At 40.5% G+C, this 21,884-nt stretch overlaps 2 protein-coding genes across 2 annotated transcripts in view; one reads left to right on the top strand and one right to left on the bottom strand.

The window, feature by feature from the left end:
• Nucleotides 1-15,489: 15,489 nt before the first annotated feature.
• On the top strand, nucleotides 15,490-18,407 carry LOC106341915 (formin-like protein 7). The gene is made up of 3 exons (XM_013780666.1): nucleotides 15,490-16,115; nucleotides 16,152-16,707; nucleotides 16,810-18,407. Exons 1-3 carry the CDS (start codon nucleotides 15,623-15,625, stop codon nucleotides 18,098-18,100), a joined length of 2,340 nt encoding a protein of 779 aa, XP_013636120.1. The 5' UTR covers nucleotides 15,490-15,622; the 3' UTR covers nucleotides 18,101-18,407.
• Nucleotides 18,355-21,884, bottom strand: part of LOC106341916 (pyruvate dehydrogenase E1 component subunit alpha-1, mitochondrial-like) — a 7,119-nt gene continuing 3,589 nt past the window's right edge. Inside the window, exons 3-8 of the mRNA XM_013780667.1 lie at nucleotides 19,709-19,786; nucleotides 19,204-19,299; nucleotides 19,038-19,109; nucleotides 18,890-18,943; nucleotides 18,724-18,789; nucleotides 18,355-18,645 (exon numbers count right to left, since the gene is read on the bottom strand). Of these exons, the coding sequence (XP_013636121.1) occupies nucleotides 18,601-18,645; nucleotides 18,724-18,789; nucleotides 18,890-18,943; nucleotides 19,038-19,109; nucleotides 19,204-19,299; nucleotides 19,709-19,786 (411 nt within the window). The 3' untranslated portion in view covers nucleotides 18,355-18,600. The remainder of the gene's footprint in view (nucleotides 18,646-18,723; nucleotides 18,790-18,889; nucleotides 18,944-19,037; nucleotides 19,110-19,203; nucleotides 19,300-19,708; nucleotides 19,787-21,884) is intronic.

The following is a 21,884-nucleotide window of genomic DNA, read 5'->3' as shown; positions in this document are numbered from 1 at the left end:
GATGAAGAGCAAACCCTTGTAACTTGAATAACTCTTGCCAGAACTGACTCACAAAGACCGTGTCTCTGTCACTGACAATAGATCTAGGGCACCCATGAAGCTTATACACATTGTCAAGGAATGTCTGAGCCACTAAAACTGCGGCATAAGAATGACTAAGGCTCATAAATATGCTGCTATGCTGAATCTGTCTACAATGACCAAGATCACCGATTTACCAAATGATAAGGGTAATCCATCAATGAAATCAAGCGAGATATCCAACTAGACACCTTCTGGAATATGTAAAGGTTGTAACATCCCCAGTGAAACTGTGTTATCGTACTTTCATTGTTTACATGTGCATGACTAAAGACAAGCTTGAATGTATTTAGCCATTCCTTTCCAGTAGAACAGACCTTACTCTTTGTAAAGTCACATCTCTTCCTGAATGACCCCCTCGTCCAGACCCATGAAGCCACTCCAAAATTGAATCCTTCAATGATACTATATTAAGTACCACTATCTTGTTTTTCCTTCTCAATATGCCATGCATCCAGTCATAATACTTCCTACCCTTCAGATCGTTCTTTAACTCCACAATTATAGTTTTCACTATATCATCATTCTCAAAAGCTTCCTGTATTTTCTTCAATAGATCACACTCTAACACTGACCATATGCAATATCTCTGCTGTATCAACTCGAGATAATGCATCTGCAACAACGTTATCCTTCCCCTTCTATAACTGAATTTCGTAGTCGGATTCAAGAAGTTTAGGTAGCCATTGTTGTTGCACTGGAGTGTTAAGTCTCTGCTCCAACATTTACTTCAAGCTTCTTTGATCCTTTTTAATAACAAAATGATTCGTCAATAGGTAATGCCTCCATTTCTGTAATGCAAAAACCACATCCAACAACTCCTTTTCATAAATTGATAAGCTCAGTTGTTTTCCTTGTAGATGACGAGTTATGTACGCTAGAGGGTGACCTTCTTGCATCAACACAACCCCCAATACATCTGCTACATGTGTCTGTCTCCACAATTAATTGCTTATCAAATCGTGGAAGTGCCAATACTGGAGCAGAACATAACGCTTCTTTCAACTTCTCAAAAGCTGTATGCGCCTCCTCATTCATTTTGAAACCATATTGCTTGGTTAATACTGTCAAAGGTCGAGCAATGATACCAACGTTTTGTACAAAGCGTTGATAATATCCAGCCAGACCAAGGAACCCTTGTTTGGTACATGCCACTCTTCAACTGCCTTCAATTTATTTGGATCTGTGGACACACCCTCCTTCTGTATGTAATGCCCAAATACTCCACTCTTATAGTGGCAAAAGCACATTTGCTCCTCTTTGCAACCATATGATTCTTCCTCATTATTTCAAACACAGCCCTCAGATGATCAAGATGCTCTCTTAAGGAAGAACTGTATATTAAGATATCCTAAACGAAGATGAGAACAAACTTCCTCAAACACGTCTTAAACACATCATTTGTGAGTCCCTGAAACATAGCTGGAGCATTAGTCAAACCAAATGGCATGACCAAGTACTCATAATGACCACTATGTGTCTTGAATGTCGTTTTGTGTATGTCATCTCTATCCATTCTTACTTGATGATAACCTGCTTTCAGGCCTATCGTTACATATACAGCAGAGCGTCCTAACTCATCCATCAAGTCATCAATGAGTGGAATTGGAAAACGGTCTTTGACAGTCATATTGTTTAACTTCCTGTAATATACACATAGTCTTCATGTGTTGTCTTTCTTCTTGGCCAGTATCACATGAAAATCATACGAGCTTGAACTCAGTTGTAACGTTCCAGATTTCAACAAATCTTGCACCATTTTATCAATCTCATCTTTCTGGTATACATAATAACAATAAGGTCGTTAATTCACATGATTAGATCCCTCAGTCAGTACAATCATATGGATCCAATGAGTTTGGCGGCACTGGGGTATACAAAAAAACTTCTTTGAACCCCACTTAAAGCTCATCTCCAATTTATCAAATCCCAAGTAATAGAACCAAGCTGTACCAACCATTGCACTCCCAAAACTACATCATGACACCCCAATGGAATTACCATGAAATCAGACTTAAACTGATGACCATGAAATTTCCATTTGAAGTTGTCTATCTTCCCTCAACTCCGATCTTACTGCCATCTGCTACTGAGACCTTGGCTCTACCAGCTCCCTCGAGTTTACAACCCAGTATATCTGCAACCTTCTTGTCTATGAAGTTGTATGTATAGCTCGAATCTATCAAAATATATAGAGTTCGTTTTCCATAGTTGTATAATATGTGATGCCTGCAATTGCGTTCAAAGAGATTGTATCCTTCCCCATATTTTCTAACTTCTCAGTGTCCTCTGATTCCCTCGCCTCATGGAAATCTTCTTTTTTATGCTTGTGATAGTGATCAGGAGTAAACTTCTCATCGCAGTAATATCGTAGACCCTTAGCCCTTCTCTCACTCATATGTGCATCGGACAATCTCGCTGATTGAAATCCATTCTTTGTAAGAATTCCATCTCCTTCTTTTTTACTCATTAGATTGCCTTAAAAAAAAATTTCATCCTCTCGTCTGTAACACAATTCCTTCAGTGTTATGAGTCCAGTTACTTTGCACCGGTTTCCTTTGATGAGCTTTTACATACAGCCTCCCCAATAATAAACAATGACGTGTGGACTGTGGTCTGAACATCCTGATGTGCATTTGTGTATCCAATCGCAAACCAGCTAGATAAGCATTCATGAGATACTCTTCTGACATTGTAATTCTTGCGCGGATCAACTCGAACTTAACATGATATTTCAGCAATACTTTATCTTTCTCTTAGATCCTTCAACTCAGCAATAGGATCATCTAATAGTTCCTCAATATTTCTTTGATAACTATTTTATATATCTGCCAGTTCTGCACTAAACCACTACCTTCTTCTCTAACTAAAGCCTGATGCCAAGCTTTTGTCACACCATCAAAATGTAATGATGAAATTGATACTTTAGATTCTTCCGGTGTATAATCAATGACAAAGAACTCTTCCGCAAGAATTAACCATTCTACAACCTTCTCACCATCAAATCTTGGAAAATAAATCTTTGCTAATCTTGTCATTCTAGTATAGTTATTGTGTATACCTCCCAGATTAGCATGATCATGCTCCCTTTGAATTTCAGACGTAATTGAATGTAGCAGAGAGTTTCACACTTGATATTTTTGCCACTAATCGATGCGATCATCAGTTCTTTTGCGTTCATAATCTTCTTCATAAACGCTAAGATATCCTTCATACTCTCTCCAAACGTCGCCATTGATGTTTCTAGAGCTTGTGTTCTCTCCGATATCTGATCGAACCGTTTAATCAACGCTTCCTTCGTTTCACGAGTGACTCCCTTCAACATTGCCAGCGATCTGGTTTCTGCCATTGATTCCGATTGACTTGCGTTGATTTTCGAGGAACGATTAGCTCTGATACCACTGATACAGAGAATCTGTATTGAAGAACAAGATAATTCAAATAGATGATCCTTAAACACCTAATTGGTAGCTCACTTGCAAAAGCTTGTAAAGTAGAAAGATGTCTCCCAAAGATGAACTCGATAATCACACAGAGAAATACTCTAAGAATGAAAGTTTTACACGAATTTCTGAATGAATGAAAAAGATCTAAAACACTCTGTTTTAAGCTACTCGTAACAAACTGACAGAACCAATCGGACGCCGCCACATGTTTTATTTTGACTGAATCCGTCTTTCTGTTATGAACGTCTTCAACGACATATTTCCACGTCACCACCTCAGTTTTCATGTTGCAGTTTGGGAACCAATCTGGAGTGACAAAGCTGGGATAATCGTCATCTATAGCGATGGTCACTTGTTATTAAATGTGAAGTGACGACCGTTGACGACATTAGCCACCTATGGCGGATCTGTCTGTCACTTTCTATAGACGGCGAGCAAAAATTAGTACCGACGAGTCTTAACGTGTCATCCTTGTTGATTCTGACGGTAGCTCCATCACTATGTATCTAATCTAGATTTGTGCTATAAGAGACTCCTAAACCGTATAAAAGGCTGATCAACTATTATTCACTTTTGACTATAGAAGCAGCTGGCTAGAACTAGTATTTCCGGACCAATACATTGTACTCATGCTCTATTGATCAAACACTATCTTTGATCTATTCTTCTTGCTTTACTATACTACTTTATTTTTTTGTAGTATCATGAAGAATCCTACTTTATTTTACTCAAACATGTATTTGATCAATAAGAGGTATTTTTGTGTTGTTTTTCTTCTAAATGATAAAAATCATTTTGTTTCGTCGAAAACATCGCTAACGTCGGCTAAATTTTACGAGAAAACAAAGTGTTTCTTATTTCTACGTAAAATTTCAACGGCAAGTCCGATTGCGACGAAACAAAGAAAGTATCGGACTGAATTTACACAAGAACATGATGAATAGAGGAAGTGGCGATAAGCCATGAGTGACAGGTCATGGGCGATGAGCCATGAGTGACAGGTCATGGGGGATGAGCCATGAGTGACAGGTCATGGGTGATGTGGTTTGGCGATGAGGGCATAAAGAGAAGCTGAGGGCAACAAGAATGGTCGATTAAGAGAGAGGAAAAGGTGTTGGCGATGTGATTTGGCGATGAGGCCATGGAGAGAATCTGATGGAGATGAGCTTGGGCGATGAGGTATGGCGATGTGGAGAGAATATGAGGTCGTGGGCGATGAGCTTGGGTGATGAGCTTGGGTGATGAGCTTGGGAGATGAGCTTGGCGATGAGGATATCCTTCTGCCTTGTCTCTGCTCTATTCTCTGTTGACGGTCTCGAAATTTTTCTTCGCTATTTTTAAAAAACTTTTCTGTAAAAAAAATTCGATGTTTATTTTAGGAAGATTGTTTCGTAAAACTGTGATTTTCCGTAAAAACCTTCTGAAAGAACGTTTTTCCGGTTATTTCATGTTTGGATATGAATATTTGTTCTTTTATGTGAAGAAACATGCGGAGTGTGTTCTATGTATATTTATTCAAGTAGGCACAGCGTACACGGAATTGCTATTCTGTCATTTGTGGCTCATTCTTGTAAATGATACAATTATCGGCTGATTTTACCTGTTGATTTGGCGATGAGCCATGAGTGACAGGTCATGGGTGATGTGGTTTGGCGATGAGGGCATAAATAGAAGCTGAGGGCGACAAGCATGGTCGATTAAGAGAGAGGAAAAGTTGTTGGCGATGAGGCCATGGAGAGAAGCTGATGGCGATGAGCTTGGGAGATGAGGTATGGCGATGTGGAGAGAATATGAGGTCATGGGCGATGAGCTTGGGTGATGACCTTGGGTGATGCACTACAAGAAAACATCAAGGATTCTGAGGGAAAAAATCGTCGGAATTCCGTCGGAATATCGTTATTCCGACGACATACCGACGAAACACGTCGTCGGAAATAATTCCTCGGAATTTATTTTTTCCTCGGAAATCCCTCGGAATTTTCCGTCGGAATTCCGAGGAAATAAATTTCCGAGGAAATTCCGAGGATCACTAGTTTGTCGGAAATGTCCTCGGAATATACCGAGGGAGAACTTCGTCGGTATAATTCCTCGGAAGTTCATCGATCGATGCGTGTTTGGACATATATACATCGATCGATAGGAGTATACCGACGGACATTTTCCTCGGTTTATTCCGAGGCACTTTTCCCTCGGTATAAGAACTCTCATCCCCTCTGATTTCCCCTATAATTCGCCCCCCCTCTTTCTCTCTCTATAATCATCCGATTTGAACAATTTTGGGCTCCATTCCACTTGATTTTTTGAGCTCTACCTGATTCCTACACTCGTTTTCACCCTAAGACAGGTATACTCCGCGAATCTCCACATTCTGAAATCGTGTTCTTGAGCAATTTTTTGGGTTTTGTGAATTTCTTATTTCCGTGTTGATTCCTTGATCAAATATGCATGAAACAGATGTTTAAACATGGAATAGAACACAATTGTCTGTGATTAACGAGTTTGGAACAGGATTTGAGATTATTTAGGGATTGAGAATTTTTTTCAATTTGTTTTTTTTTTTATCACAACTCGATTTCGCTTTTCATTTTCATGTTGCTTTGAGTTCTTAATTGATTATAACCATGTTGAGAGCAATGATTCTATTTTGTAGAGAATGAAGCGCACGAAAACATCAGCAAAGAAAAACACACAAGAAGCGGGTTCGTCACAGCTGGAGAAGCAAAGGCCAAAGAAGTGGGATAAGTCTGATACCACCCACTACAACAACATGAAGAAGGTAGCCGTTCCGGCTACACAACTAGCATGTCCTGAGACGATGACAATATTGGGAATCCAAGCAGACATTGAAGGACTGTTCCAGAACATGGGTCTAGGCCAACTATGCAACCTCAAGGAACCCACTTATCCGGAGTTGGTACGCCAGTTCATAGCATCCGCATACGTCACCCGTCCCGATGATAGGCATGAGGAAGGTTTTCTGGCATTCGTAGTGCAGAAAGTATACTATGAGGTATCTTTCACAGACCTCTGCGGACTATTTGGATTGAGTGCGGGGGAGAGGACATATGGTCTTTATTGGACTTCAGAGCTGTTGAACTTCTGGGAAACGATTGGCACATGGGTTTATAGATCTTCTCAGGCAAAGGAGTCACTTATCCGGAGCCCAGTACTGAGATATGCGACACGCCTCATTGGCTCATTGCTATACGGGACAACCACAGCCGCATCAGTCACGCAATGGGAGTTGTGCCTCCTGTACCAAGGTGTGAGGCATTTGCTACCGGCATTTGGAAACTCTACATTCCCACCTGCTACTGCCTTCAACATGGGAGCGGTGCTGGCCGCAAACTTAGCAGGATACAAGGGGAAAGTAACCAAATCCAAGAGCAATGCATGTGGATTTGGTGCAGTGATTACTCGGATCCTTAGACATGTGGGTGTAGACTGCAAGAACCAGGAGGTAGCACTGGACAGATCGAACAACATTGCTTGGAACTACCTGGATGTCATTTCTCTAGTAAGTAAGGAGTTCATAGCTGGTCCCCACTCGAGGATCGATCGGGATGGTCCTTACGTCTACGTATTCCAGGACCGAGCGAAGAAAACACTCTACTGCCACCTACCTCAGATCGGTCTCACTTCTCTACTTTCAGAGGCTGCAGTTGAGTTCCTACCCCCTGCTACCGCACTAGTAGACAAGCCATCCTTCTTCACGCCAAAATATCAGACCAAAGGCAAGGGCGTGGTTGATGAAGAAGGAGAAGATGAGGCTGCACAAGCCATTCCAGATGATTCACAACCCCATCAGCTACTCCCATCAGACTCCAGCCAGTACAAGCTGCAAGAGCTTCCACCGAACGCCACTTCGCGCCAGCAACAACATTGGAGAGATCAGAGCATAAAGACAAACAACGACATGCTACACAAGATCTGGGCTGCCATTTCACGTATCAGGCCGTGTCGTTGCCAAAAGGATGATGTAGTTCATCGGGACAACTCTCCATCCAGCTCTGGTTCGGGTTCGAGTGGTACACACAGGGTAAGAAAGAGGTCCAAGAGACCCAATGATGCGGAACATCTGGAGCAGGAGACGAGGAGTAGGAGCTATCACCGGCTATTTTATTTTCTTTTCTATTCTAACGTTTTATGGTCTTATTTTCTGTTAATTTTGAACTGAGTTTTTTTTTGGGTTTCTTAATTATGAGTTTGTATTTCTTTTACATGGTTTCTTCGTTTTATTTGGTTGTGTTCTGAGTAGTTTTTAATTCGTATTCAGCTTTGCCTTGCTAGATAAACCAAATAACTATTATTCGAGGAAAGAGGTTATATCAAGTGTTCCTCGGAATTTCCTCGGTATTTCTTTAAAAAAAATAAAAAAAATCAATGATATTCTGTTTCCGAGTCATCATCACTAGATGAATCTGAATCTGGATCTTGGTGAAACTCTCCAATTACTGGTTCATCCTCTACGTGAACGACGGCTTCCTCTCCAAAGTCGGTTAAATCGACTACAAGGCCAACTCCAGCTAAATTTTCTGCTGCACTACAGTTGCCGGATGTGCTTGGTTGTAGTGGGTCTTCCAGCTCAGAACTTCCCTGAACTCGGCCTCTCGGGTTGAGTCTTGTAACAGTAACCCATGGATCATCTCTGTTCCTTACCCGGGGGTACTTGATATAACAAACCTGTAACATTTAGAAAAATTATAAATTAATACACATGATGATGAATCATTCTGAATAATTAACATTTAATTACCTGATCGGCCTGGGAAGCAAGAATGAAAGGATCATAATATTGCAGCTTTCGCCTCGAATTTACTGATGTAACACCAAATGCATCTGTTCTCACACCTCGATCTGGGGTGTTGTCGTGCCAATCACAATAGAAAACAGTACAGCGCAATCCAACCATGCCCAAATACTTGATTTCCAAAATCTCATGTATGTGTCCGTAGTATACATCATCTCCTGATGCAGAACAAACGCCATCATCATAAGTCGTACTCGAACGTCTCCTCTTCTGAGTTGTGAATGCATATCCTCGAGTACAAAATCTCGGATATGACTTCACAACAAAGTTTGGTCCAACGACCATCTCACGTATCCAATCGTCAAATGTTTCACCTCTGGCCAAACCAGCAGACACCTATTAATAGCACATATATATATATGTTATATCAATAAATGTGAATTAGTATAAATATGTGATAAAATATATTTTAATTTGTTTAAAGCACTCACATAAGTAAACATCCATCCAGTAAATTCTCTCTGCTTCATTTCTTCTAGTTCGTCCTCTGTGGCGTATCTATACTCGAACCGCTTTTCTGCCATGAAAATCCTGTATATGATGACAATAATGTAATTAATTAAGATTTAAATTTCAACTTGTTAAAATAAAAATTTGTAAGCTCATTTATTTACCTCTCATATTGAAGAACGTCTTCGCAGTTGGTGAGCAAATATGTTTGCAAATTACTGCGCTCCTGCTCAGTAAGTCGACGGTCCTTTGGTTTTCCGCTAAGTCGTCCAACGTCTGTGAAAATGTCTGGAACCGTAACATGATATGTTGCCCGTTCGCCTCTATCATCATGCCGAGCAGGTCTTCTGTTTTTGGTCTGAACTTCTGCTGGAAAGTAGTACTCGGCAAAGTTTGAAGTTTCTTCATTGATCATCTGTGCGACTATAGAACCTTCCACCCTACTTAAATTTTTCACCATCTTCTTCAAATGGAACATATACCGCTCATACAGATACATCCATCTATACTGCACAGGACCACCAAGTTCCAATTCTCTTGCCAGGTGAATAACAAGATGCTCCATAACATCAAAAAATGAGGGAGGAAATATCTTCTCAAGGTTGCACTGAATCACGGCTATGTTAGTCTTCAAATTTTCAATACCTTCAAGAGTCACTGATCTCGTGCATAAATCGCGGAAGAAACCACTTATCCCTGCAATTGCTTCATGAACATTTTGTGGTAATAGTTCCTTGAAGGCGAACGGAAGGAGGCGCTGCATCATTACATGGCAATCGTGGTTTTTCAAGCCAGTAAACTTTCCTTCCTTTCTGTCGATACAGTTACGCAAATTTGATGCGTAACCGTCTGGAAATTCCACATCGTTTGAAATCCAATCAAAGAACGCATCTTTTCCCTCTGCATCAAGTCGGTATATGGGAAAAGGAGCCCTACCATTTTCATCAACATGAAGTTCTGAACGAGCACATATATCGACTAAATCCAGTCTTGACTTCAAATTATCCTTTGTTTTACCTTGAACATTAAGGATCGTGTTCATGAGATTGTCAAAAAAGTTCTTCTCAATATGCATGACATCTAAATTATGCCTTAGCAGATGATCCTCCCAGTATGGCAGATCCCAGAAAATACTTTTTTTGTGCCAGTTATGTAGTTCTCCAACAGCATCTACCGGAAAACGCTCATGTCCACCGACTTCTGGCGTCCTTTCTGCACCAAAATCTCTTAGTTGTATCTTCAAATCTTTCCCACAAATTTCCGGAGGTGGACTGTCAAACACCCTCTTGTTCTTCGTAAACAAATTCCTACTCCTACGATATGGATGATCAGGTGGTAGGAATCTCCTGTGACAGTCAAACCAACACGTTTTCCTTCCGTGTTTTAGTTGGAAAGCATCAGTGTTATCTTGACAATATGGACATGATATCCTTCCATGCGTTGTCCATCCAGACAACATATCATATGCTGGAAAATCACTTATTGTCCACATTAGTACTGTCCGCATTTGAAAGTTTTCTTTACACGAAACATCGTATGTTTCAGCACCTTGAGCCCATAGTTGTTGCAACTCATATATTAGTGGCTGAAGAAACACATCAAGTGATCTCTTAGGATGCTCTGGTCCGGGAACGAGAATCGAGAGAAACAAAAACTCTCGTCGCAAGCACAAGTTTGGGGGGAGGTTGTATGGTGTAAGAATGACGGGCCATAGAGAATATTGTCTTCCACTCTTGCCAAACGGACTGAAACCATCAGTACATAATCCAAGGTAGACATTTCTTCTTTCATACGCAAAGTCGGGATACTTTGATTGGAAATGCTTCCACGCTTTTGCATCTGAAGGATGTCTGATCTCACCATCTGTTGAGTGCTCCGCATGCCATCTCATTGGTTGCGCTGTGCGTTCAGACAGATACAACCTCTGCAACCTTTCCGTCAAAGGTAAATACCACATCCTTTTATATGGCACTGGAACTCTTCCACTCGTATCTTTATAATGAGGCTTTCCACAAAATTTGCATGTAACCCGCTGTTCATCCGCCCTCCAATAAATCATGCAGTTGTCGCTGCATACATCTATTACCTGATATGATAAACCAAGACCAGCTACGAGTTTCTGAACCTCGTAGTATGAACCAGGAGCTACATTATCCTCGGGTAGAATACCTTTTACAAAATCAGCAATCGCATCCACACAGTCTTCAGCCAAATTATAATCTGTTTTAATGCCCATCAATCTTGTAGCAGATGATAAAGCTGAATGAACATCTCTGCAACCTTCGTATAATGGTTGCTTTCCAGCATCCAACATATCATAAAATCTCCTAGCTTCTGCATTGGGTAAATCTTCCCCTCTAAAATGATCATTTACCATCTGCTCAGTACCTACACCATAATCTACATCCGTTCTAATTGGTTCTTCTAATCTAACCGCTGGCTGAGGTTCGCTAGTACTACCATGTTCATAATCAGTTTCCCCATGATGATACCAAATTTTGTAACTTCGTGTAAACTCACTCAAATATAGATGAGTCCAAACATTCCACTCTTTAATAACCTTTCTATTTTTACAATTAGAGCAAGGACATCTTAACTTACCTGTTTTTGCTTCTGGTTGTCGGTGAACTAACCCCATGAATTCGGTTATACCTCGTTGGTATTCTTCCGTAAGCAATCTCGTGTTCGGATCCAAATGAGGTCGATCGATCCAAGAACGAAAATAATTTGAAGAAGACATATTTTTTATGAATCAAATTCGTGTGTAAATAGAGTAAGAGGGAGGATGAAGATATGGAGTGAATGAAGAGGAAGAGGAGTGCTTGTTTATATAGATTAAATCCTGCCGACATACCGAGGAAATTCCGACGGAATTCCGACGGAAAAGGCTAGTTCGTCGGAATTTCCTCGGAATTTTGTAAAATCCCCCAACGGCTCTCCAACGGCTATAATATTTCCTCGGAATTCATCGGTTTTTTCCGAGGAACACATTGTTCCTCGGAATTTCCTCGGAATATTCCGACGGACTGAGGTTTCCTCGGAATTCCGTCGGTATATTCCGAGGAAATTCCGAGGAACCCCAATTTTGTGTTTCCTCGGAATTTCCGAGGAAATTCCTCGGTATATTCCGAGGATTTCATTTTCCGTCGGAATGTCCGTCAGAATACCGCTGTTTTCTTGTAGTGGATGAGCTTGGCGATGAGGTGTCCTCTTGCCTTGTCTCTGCTCAATTCTCTGTTGACGGTCTCGAATTGTTCTTTGTTATTTTTACAAAAGTTTTCTGTAAAAACAATTCGAAGTTTATTTTTGTGGAAACCTTCTGAAAGAACGTTTTCCGGTTATTTCATGTTTGGATATGAATATTTGTTCTTTTATGTGAAGAAACATGCGGAGTGTGTTCTATGTACATTTATTCAAGTAGGCACGGCGTACACGGAATTGCTATTCTGTCATTTTTGGCTCATTCTTGTAAATGATACAATTATCGACTTATTTTACCCGTTGATTTGGCTAAGACCAATTTTGACCCAGAGAGAGAGAGAGAGAGAGAGAGAGAGAGAGAGAGAACGGTTAGGACCGAGTGGTCAACCCAACTAGGCGAGTGGTTGGATGGTCCGGTCAGAAAGTCTGGCAAGGCGGTTTGGCAGTTTGTAGAGAGAACCGAAATGGTTCCTTTTATGGTTTGCGATTTTTTTCCGTCTTATTCTTTCTGGCTAGCTAGGGTGAGTGTGATGACGTAGTGCTGGAACCAAAGGTCTATGACTGACTGAATCATGGTCATGGCCTTTAGGTTGATCTAGGGTTTTTTGGTTGGATTGATTGAGTATTGTATAATTGAAAGATAAGGCATTGAGGCCGAGTGTATTATATTTGTTTATTGCATTCATGTAGATTACTCAAACCGGCTATATTTCCTATAGACCCTAAGTATATGGTCATATGCTTGGGAGAGGGCGAGGGCGAGGGCAATTGGGTTAATCGGTTATACAACGTGCTAGGCGATTGGACTAGGCAACCAACAGATCGGAGGAATTCATTAAGGCCTTCCCTTGGGAGTGAACCATACCTAGTGTGGGAACCGGAATTTACACCGTCGAAATTTGTTAATCGGAGGAAAGCCAAGCTAACCTAGCCTTCCTTGAAGGTCCCGGTTATCTGCTGGGCCACACACAACACAATCAATATGAAAGAGTCGAAAGTAATAATCGTAAAAGAACGAAAAGAGAACACCTTATTTCCGAATCCGCGTTTGAGCGTGAACAATAGGTAAGATTCTAGGCCACGAGAGCTGTCGGTACATTCGCTAGTCTAGCCACCTAAGTTCTAACCTAGTCGAGTCACAGCTCGATAGTAAAAACGGAAAAATGCCTAAATTGCTCTAAGTATTAAGTTTGCTCTGAGAAAGCTCTCTCTTGCTCCTCGCCTTAAGCCCTCCATATATACTCTCTCTAGGTCGGTTTGCGCCTTTTCCTGGGCCGGATTCATCGCGAGATGGGCTTTTCCATTTTTCGTCACCCTTCATGATTATCTTTGGAAACTTGACATTTATCTTTTCCTGCGAAATAAAAAATAGACCGTCCTGGCCGTTTTGTGACCACGGTGCGGGTCGTCCTCGCCCATGGGCGAGGTGACCTCGGTGCGGGTCGTCCTCGCCCATGGGCGATGTGACCTCGGTGTGGGTCGTCCTCGCCCATGGGCGAGGTGACCCATGTTGAGACGGTCCTCACCCTAGGGGGAGGTGGTTGGTCCTTGCTTACGATCGAGACCTCATCCAGACTGATCCTCTTCTCGACATTCCTCGGTTCGCATCCGCGAAAAACTGTCTTTTACTTGATTAACCGTTTTCCGAGAATATCTAATTTTCAAGGATCGATCGAGAGTTGGTTTTCCGGGAACTTTCAGGCATTGATTCCATCGTGACCGGTTTTGACCCCAACAGTTAGCCCCTCCAGCTAGCTAGGATCCGTGGACCTGGGTGTGAGGTCCTAGCTTGCGGTATGACTTGTTTTGATGGAATTAGACGTAATCGTTTACCGAAAGTCCGAGAATGAATAGTAACCATTTTTCCTATATATAGGTGGAGTAAGTTTTTTTCAAAGTCTTCATTAACTTCTCTTCACAAGAAAATTTCTCCACGCTAGAAATTTCTCTTATCATCTCTTTCTTTACTTTTGTGTCAAAGTTTTTTTCTTTCAAAAAATGACTTCAAGAAAGAGATCCTCTAACAAAAAGACTTTCCCTCAACCATCTTCTGACAATTCTTGTACCAACTAGGAGATTGTTCATAAAGTCAAACATTCCAGTATCACATTTACACCTCAAATCTTCTCTTTTCCAGATAATTTTCGGCTGTCTTCTAGAACATCAACACATTACCAAAACCATCCCAAATTCCATTTATTATCAAGCAACAAAGTCACGGGTTGGTTATAGAACACTAGCAAGAAACTAATCTGGTAGGTTTTAAAAGCAGTATAAATATAAACTAATTAAACATACATTATAAATATAAACTAATTAAAGGATACATTACGATTTAATTATGCAGTCATTGAAGAAGCTTAAGAACATGAAAAGTCAACGCGTAGCCGAAGTTTTAGATTAAAGAAGTCAAAAACATCATAAAACATCTTTAAGCCGAATTCTAACACAAGACCTGGTCAGCCGTCCGCAATACGTCGTAAATGACGACATTACCCTCCTCTAGATTCGCGTGAAAGCCGAGTAAGTGGAGGTCGTTTTCGTCAAAGCGGCCACGCTTTGGACATTGGACCGTATCTCATGAATTTGTTTTTAGCATTTATACTATTATTTGCGAAATAAATTTTTGCAACGAAATTCTCACGTTAAAAATTAGACTAGTTAATATCATTTATACTCTTAATGAATGATTATATAAATTAGTCAAAATATAAAAACGAATTTCAAATCTATCAGATTCAAAAAGTGATTAAAATTAATTATTAGTCGCTTATACCCTTAATGAATAAATTATATAAATAGTCAAAAATAAAAACGAATTTAAAATATATCTGATTAAATAAGTGATTAAAATTAATAATGCTAAGAATTATCTAAAATATAAATAATTAAAAACGAATTTCTATTAATACTATTATATTTATATATTATATTAGATAATTGACTATAAATAAATATAATAAAAATTTTAAAAATAAAAACATGTTTTAAAACATAAGATAATTCTTAGATATATTCTGTTATTATCTGAAAATAATATTTTATTATAAAATTTATAGTTAGATATAAAATAATTTATAATTAAATGCTAATCAAACAAATAAATATATTTTCTAAAATATATGTGAATGTTTTTAAAATTTAACACAACAGTAAGCATATATATATTTTGAAAAAAACTAATGAATATATTAATAATATTTTATTTATATGTTATATTTGATAATTGACTATGAGTAAATATAATAAATTCTCAAAAATAAATATATTTTTAAAACATAAGATAATTCTTAAATATGTGTTTTTATCTGAAATAATATTTTTTATTATAAAATATAAAGTTTAATGTTTGATTTATCTTTTTTAAAATATAATTAATAATTTATTATGTTGATTTTGATTTAATATTTATAAACAAATAAATATCTTTAAAAATATGCAGGTGGAACACATAGTTTACCAAAAAGAGAAATAAATATCATTAAATGTGTAAAATCATGAAATTGGTTGTCATGTTCATCGAATCATTCAACACATTTCCTTCTTCGTTGTCAAAATCCACATTTCAAAAATCATTCAACACCATCTTAGCTCCGCCGCGTGAAATTCTAAACTCCGGTAAAGAACCGCCGCGATGTCTTTCCTTTTCCGTAAGAACGGAAGTAGTTCGCGGAGGCGGATCAAAGAAAAACTTCGAGGTCGGAACTCAGATCGCGGGAAGAGAGAAGACGAGGAGAGAGTAAGATATGAAGGCGGATCCGATTCGTTACCTCCACCGCCTTCTCCATGGGGTTTTCTCTTCCCGGAGGATTTCGTTCGAATCGACGGAAATCTCAAAGCAGTTATTGTAGATGAAGAAGGATTAGATGTGATTTACTGGAAAAAGCTACTTGAGCTTGAAAATAGCGGGAAAATCAAGAAAAACCCCAAACCGAGAAGAGGTCCCGGTGAGAAATCGGACGGTGGATTTAGAAGAGCTGGAGCAGATGAAGAAGACGATGGAGGATTCTACAGAGGATCGGGCAGTAATCAGAGGGGAGATGAATCGATTGAAGAGGCGTTTTCGTTTCATGTGAAGAACTCTCAATCTTCGGGTGGTGAAGTTGGAGATGAGAGTAATAATGGAGGGAGATACTACACTTCTGCTGCTTCTTCTTCTACAGGCGAAGTTAGTGATTATGGAAAACAATCCCAATCCAAGTTTCAAGCTCCTGGCGGCTCCTCTTCTCCCTCCCAGATTCCGCCGAACCAAATCACTGGCGGCTGCGGTCGTTATCCTCCACTTCCGCTTCCTCCAGGTCAATTAGCGGCCGCAATTGCCTCGTCCTCTACATCGTCACTGCCTCTTACAGTTAACCAAGCTGTACCAAATGTTCCGGCTAACCAAAAGCCACCACCTCCATCTCCTCCGCAATTAGCTGGGGCACCACCTCCGCCTCCACCACCTCTTCCGGCTAAAAAAGCACCTGCTCCACCACCTCCTCCTCCTCCGGGTAAGAAGGCACCTGGGCCGCCGCCACCGCCTCCAATGTCTAAAACCGGGCCCCCTAAACCACCAGGACATGGGAAAGGACCGACCAAGGCAGCTGAGAGTTCTTCAGCCATAAGCAAAACGGAGGATCCAGCGCAGCCAAAGCTCAAGCCTTTACATTGGGATAAGGTTAATCCTGATGCTAGCCACTCAATGGTGTGGCATAGGATCGATGGTGGCTCCTTCAAGTAAGCATTTCGTTACAATCACTAAGGTTCTAGGATGTGATATCCTCAAGTACTGAATGATTATGAGTTCTTATGAATGTGTATTTTATTTTCTTGGATTAGCTTTGATGGTGATCTCATGGAGGCTCTGTTTGGATACGTTGGCGCTCGAAAGCCAAGTGAAGCTAACACTGTACCGCAGAAACCGACTGTTTCAACCACGCAGACTTACATTCTCGACCCTCGGAAATCTCAGAACAAAGCAATTGTGCTTAAATCTTTGGGAATGACTAAGGAGGAGATCATTGACTTGTTAACAGAAGGCCATGATGCTGATTCTGATACACTTGAGAAGCTTTCTGGTATAGCTCCAACGCCAGAAGAACAGACAGAGATCATAGACTTCAGTGGCGACCCAACGAAACTTGCTGATGCGGAATCTCTACTGTTTCACATCTTACGAGCAGTTCCTTCAGCGTTTAACCGGTTCAACGTCATGCTCTTCAAGATCAACTACGGTTCAGAGGTTGCTCAGCAAAAGGGATCTTTACAGACGCTTGAATCCGCATGCAACGAGCTCCGTGCTCGTGGTCTGTTCATGAAACTTCTAGAGGCAATCTTGAAAGCAGGTAACAGAATGAACGCTGGAACAGCTCGTGGGAATGCTCAGGCTTTTAATCTGACAGCTCTAAGAAAACTGTCTGATGTGAAGAGTGTTGATGGGAAAACTACTTTGCTTCACTTTGTTGTTGAAGAAGTTGTAAGATCTGAGGGAAAACGAGCTGCGATGAATAAGATCTCCAATGAAAATACAGGTGGTGATATTGCAGATGCATCTAGAGAAGAACAAGAGATTGAATTCATAAAGCTTGGTTTACCCATTATTGGTGGCCTTAGTTCAGAGTTCACCAATGTGAAGAAAGCAGCTGGAATCGATTATGACTCGTTTGTAGCCACGACCTTGGCTTTAGGGACCCGGTTGAAAGAAACAAAAAGGCTATTAGAACAAAGCAAAGGGAAAGAAGATGGGTGTTTGACAAAGTTGAGATCTTTCTTTGAATCTGCAGAGGAAGAACTGAGAGTTATTACAGAGGAACAGCTCAGGATAATGGACTTGGTGAAGAAAACCACGAATTATTACCAAGCTGGAGCATTGAAAGAGAGGAACCTGTTTCAGCTGTTTGTTATAATCCGTGATTTCTTAGGGATGGTTGATAATGCTTGTAGTGAGATCGCGAGGAGTCAACGGAAGCAGAGACCAGCAGCAACGGTAGCAGGAGCATCAACGTCGACAGCAGCAACACCGACCGCAGCTGCACCGCAGAGAAACGCGGTTAGGTTTCCGATTCTGCCCCCAAATTTCATGTCAGAGCATTCAAGGTACAGTTCAAGTGACTCGGATTCAGATTCTTGATAGCAAGGAAAAAGAGAGATTCTTTGCATTTGTTGTACGTATATAGATGTTACTATGTTAGGGAAGCTTGTTGATTTTTTTTCTTTTCTTTTTAAGATTCTTTAGGTTATTTGGAAGTGGCTTTTATAATTCTACCTGTCTTGCTATTGAAGTAAAACGTTGATTCTTTTTTTTACAGAAGTGACCATTGCTCTTTGTATTTCATGGTCATATTTTTTTTTATTAAGAAAAACTCTACTATTGGAGTGCAACAATAAGATCAAAGCCAATTGCTTGAATCTGAATCCTGAGATGGAACAGAAAACAATCAGAAGTAAACTTAGATCTGAACACACAAGCTTCACAAAAATCATATGTTTTTCTTAATATAAAAGATACTCGGACAATAACTCGCAACGGTCCTGAACAGAGCACACAACACTGCCCAAAAGCCTCTTTATTTCATGGCTTCCTATCAAAGAACTTGTTCATGCCACGTGGCAGTTTAACGAACAATACCTTCATGGAAGCGCAGCTTTGACTTCTTTTCTGTCAGCTCCAAATGACTGCCAACAGAAAGAGAAAACAAAAATCAACAAGAAGTTCATTAAATATAATGGCAGAATGTGTAACTTAGTAATTACCTTGGTGCCAAATCCCTTCACGTACACATTGGTGAAAAGCTCAGAAGGCTCTGGCATTGAGCAATCCTGAAACCGCACAGAGTTTGTGTGTAAGTGTTAGGTTTATTAGCTTTAGAAGCTAAACTCCCTAATGAAAAAAGGGAAGAAACGTGAATGTTATTTTTACCTTAGCTTTGGCAATGGCGTCATCTACCTCTTTTCTAATTTCCTTCTCCATATCCTTGCAAATAATCCCATTTTTAGCGCATTAGATAATAAAAACATCTGAAAATATGTTTCCAGGACATAAAATATTGAGAGGTTTATAAAAAAACCTTAAGCTCCTTCTCGGTTGCTAGGTCATGGGATAGTACCAGCTTCTTTATTCTCTCAATTGGATCTCGTTCCTGGCTCATATAATAGCAGATAATTGTTTCGAGATTCACAATAACCGAACCCTCAAACACGAAATGGTTAGTGCAGGCAAAGAGACTAACGAACCTGTCTCACACCAGATATCTCATCTCTTGTACGGTATGTGCTCCCAGGGTCAGACATGGAGTGGCCATGGTACCTGTACGTGTCCATTTCAAGAATCTGTAAACAAAGAAATGATGAATTGATTCTCATGTATATCATTTGATAGGGGAAAAGGAATCACTAGAAAAAATGGCAAGGCAAAGCTACTACTATTCTATATCCGTAAGGGCTTAGGGCAGGTTGTTTGATGTTCACTGATACAAAAACCAGTGAGCCATTTCTGTCGCAGACAAAAATCTGAGAACTGTACAGAAAATAACAAACTAACCAGCTTGTCTCCCCATAAGGCCAACAATATTCAGATATTGAAATCCAGTCCTAGAACAGAGTGACTGTATCTTTCAACTAGAAAATACACAAGGAAAGAAAAAGTTTTACTCCCAAGGGACAGTAGCTACATTAGATATTGTTCAAACCGAATTCACAAAATGTGACAGACTGCAAAGGGATACAACAGAATACTTACTATCGGTCCATTCTTCAAGGCATGCTCTTTAGCAAATTTGCACGCTTGTTTGACAGCAAATGCATCCATACCATCTACCTGTTCATCCAAAAGAATCCAATCCATAAACCAATCAATCTCAAAATAAAGTTGATAACCGAAGCAGATTACAAGAAACCAAATGCATTTCAGCCTTGAACTGATAGGATAGTGAATTAAAATTGTAGAGTAGCAAGCTGCTCATACTTGCAACAACCTGTTTTCTACATGAAAACTAAGCAATTCAATCAGGAAACGACATTAATCCATCCGCTAATAGACAAAGATACAACTTAGCCAAGCAAAATTAAAGCTAGATAAGACTCACAGTAGATCTTTCCAACAAACTCCGTAGTATAATGCAAATGAGAATCTATTACTAATGAGTAAACACGAAGTAGTAGATGTTGGGGTTAAAATCGGTCACGACGGAATCATGCCGGTTTTTACGAAAAATAAATCTTCGGAAAAAATTTATTCTTACGAAGAGCCCTGCAGAAGAAACACGAGACATCGGAGAAAAGCCTGAAAAAAAGGTTGCACGGTCGCCACGTAGCGACCGAGCACACGTCCCGCTCGATCGCTACGTAGCGACCGAGCGTCTGTCCCGCTCGGTCGCGTTCCGTTCGGTCGCTAGGTAGCGACCGAGCTCTTCCGAAACGTCGATACGACACGAATCCATGCCCTCTCGTCTACCCTTCGATGCTGTCTCCTGAAGACCGTAGCGAACCCATTTCATGTTTTCCGCCATTCGAAGTCATCAATCAAACTTTAAAGTTCGTTTTTATCGAAAGAAGTCGTAATAAACGCTTCAAGTCGAAAGACGGCCCAAAGGGACCTAAGGCATGACTCGAAGCCCACCTTACGATTTCTTAACCAGCAGCCCGTAAACCGTCTCACGGTTTACGTACGGTTTACGTTTGGTTCGCAAGGAAAGATAAATGTCAAGTTTCCGCAGATAAATACGAAATTTTGAAGATAATTACGAAGATCAGAAAAAATGGAATATCTCTATTTTACGGAATATCTCCATTTTTAAGTTATGACGGCTTAAGGGCAGAAGAGGAAAAAGCGTAAACCGACCTAGGAGCGAGTATATAAAGAGTCCTAGGCGAGAGGCATGAGGGACAACTTTTTGACTCAGAACTCTCGGCACTTAGAAACTCTGAGGCATTATTCTCGACATGCTCTGTTTCCATGACTGGCACCCGATTACCAGACGAACGTGCACAAGCAGTTCGATCTCTTGGTTCACTCTTGAACTACGTTCGGCTTGATCCTCGAAAGGGGTACGTAGGCAGCCTTTCATAAGGGTTAGTCCGAAATCAATCAAAAACCTTTTCTGTATTTTCTTCGTCTTTTGTTATCGAGCTACGAGCCAACTAGGTTTGAGCTTTTAGGCCGCTAGAACTAGGTAACTCGCTGACAGCCTTTGCGGCCAATGCTTTTATGATCTCTTGTAATGATCGCAACGCTCTCATGCGGACTCGAAATAAGATCTAATGTTTTCTCTAAACTCGTTTGTTATCTTTTCATGATTTCCGCATACATTTGGTCACTTGTCGTTGGCTCACGCAGAGATCCGGGACCTCTGGGAAATTAGGGTTTTTTTAGTTTCCTAATTTAAACGTAAATCGACAGTGCGATTTCGGTTCCCAACGTTTGGCGCTAGAAGGAGGGAAGGTACGGATTACTCTAACTCATAGCCGCAAAACGCTTACTCTATTTCATGTTTTCCGCCATTCGAAGTCATCCGCTCTCATTCCGCTTGGTCACGTCCGAGCAGGAAATCACCCCGCAACTGACTCCGCACGGGCTCTGTATCGAGCTTCTTAGGCTTTATCTCCCTCGGAAACAAAGGAAACAACTTCCATACGAATAAAGGAAACATTATACGAAACTTTCATCGTATAAATGAACCCTAAAGTGGAAAAACGTTTTCTACCACCATGGGCATACTCGGCCTATCAATCTCGATAAACGTCATTCATCACTCGCCCAATTACGCCTTTTCTTCCAAGCCGAACTAGGTTACAGCATCCCCTTTAAGGACGATTCTAACCGACTTGACCTTATTGACAGCACGAAAGTGTCATGGTTTAATCCTTTGGCAACAACGTCCTTGGCTATAAAGCTGAGCCCAGCCTTCATGCAAAGT

Source organism: Brassica oleracea, chromosome C4 (assembly GCF_000695525.1).
Source record: "Brassica oleracea var. oleracea cultivar TO1000 chromosome C4, BOL, whole genome shotgun sequence".
Classification (NCBI taxonomy): domain Eukaryota; kingdom Viridiplantae; phylum Streptophyta; class Magnoliopsida; order Brassicales; family Brassicaceae; genus Brassica; species Brassica oleracea.
This window is presented reverse-complemented; position numbering and strand designations above follow the sequence as displayed.

What these genes read in the sequence shown, in the direction of transcription:
- LOC106341915 (XM_013780666.1), top strand. Translation starts at nt 15,623, where the DNA reads ATGTCTTTCCTTTTCCGTAAGAACGGAAGTAGTTCGCGGAGGCGGATC. An exon ending in AGATGAGAGTAATAATGGAG is followed by an intron (nt 16,116 to 16,151) that starts GGAGATACTACA and finishes CTTCTTCTACAG; the next exon opens with GCGAAGTTAGTGATTATGGA. An exon ending in ATCGATGGTGGCTCCTTCAA is followed by an intron (nt 16,708 to 16,809) that starts GTAAGCATTTCG and finishes TTCTTGGATTAG; the next exon opens with CTTTGATGGTGATCTCATGG.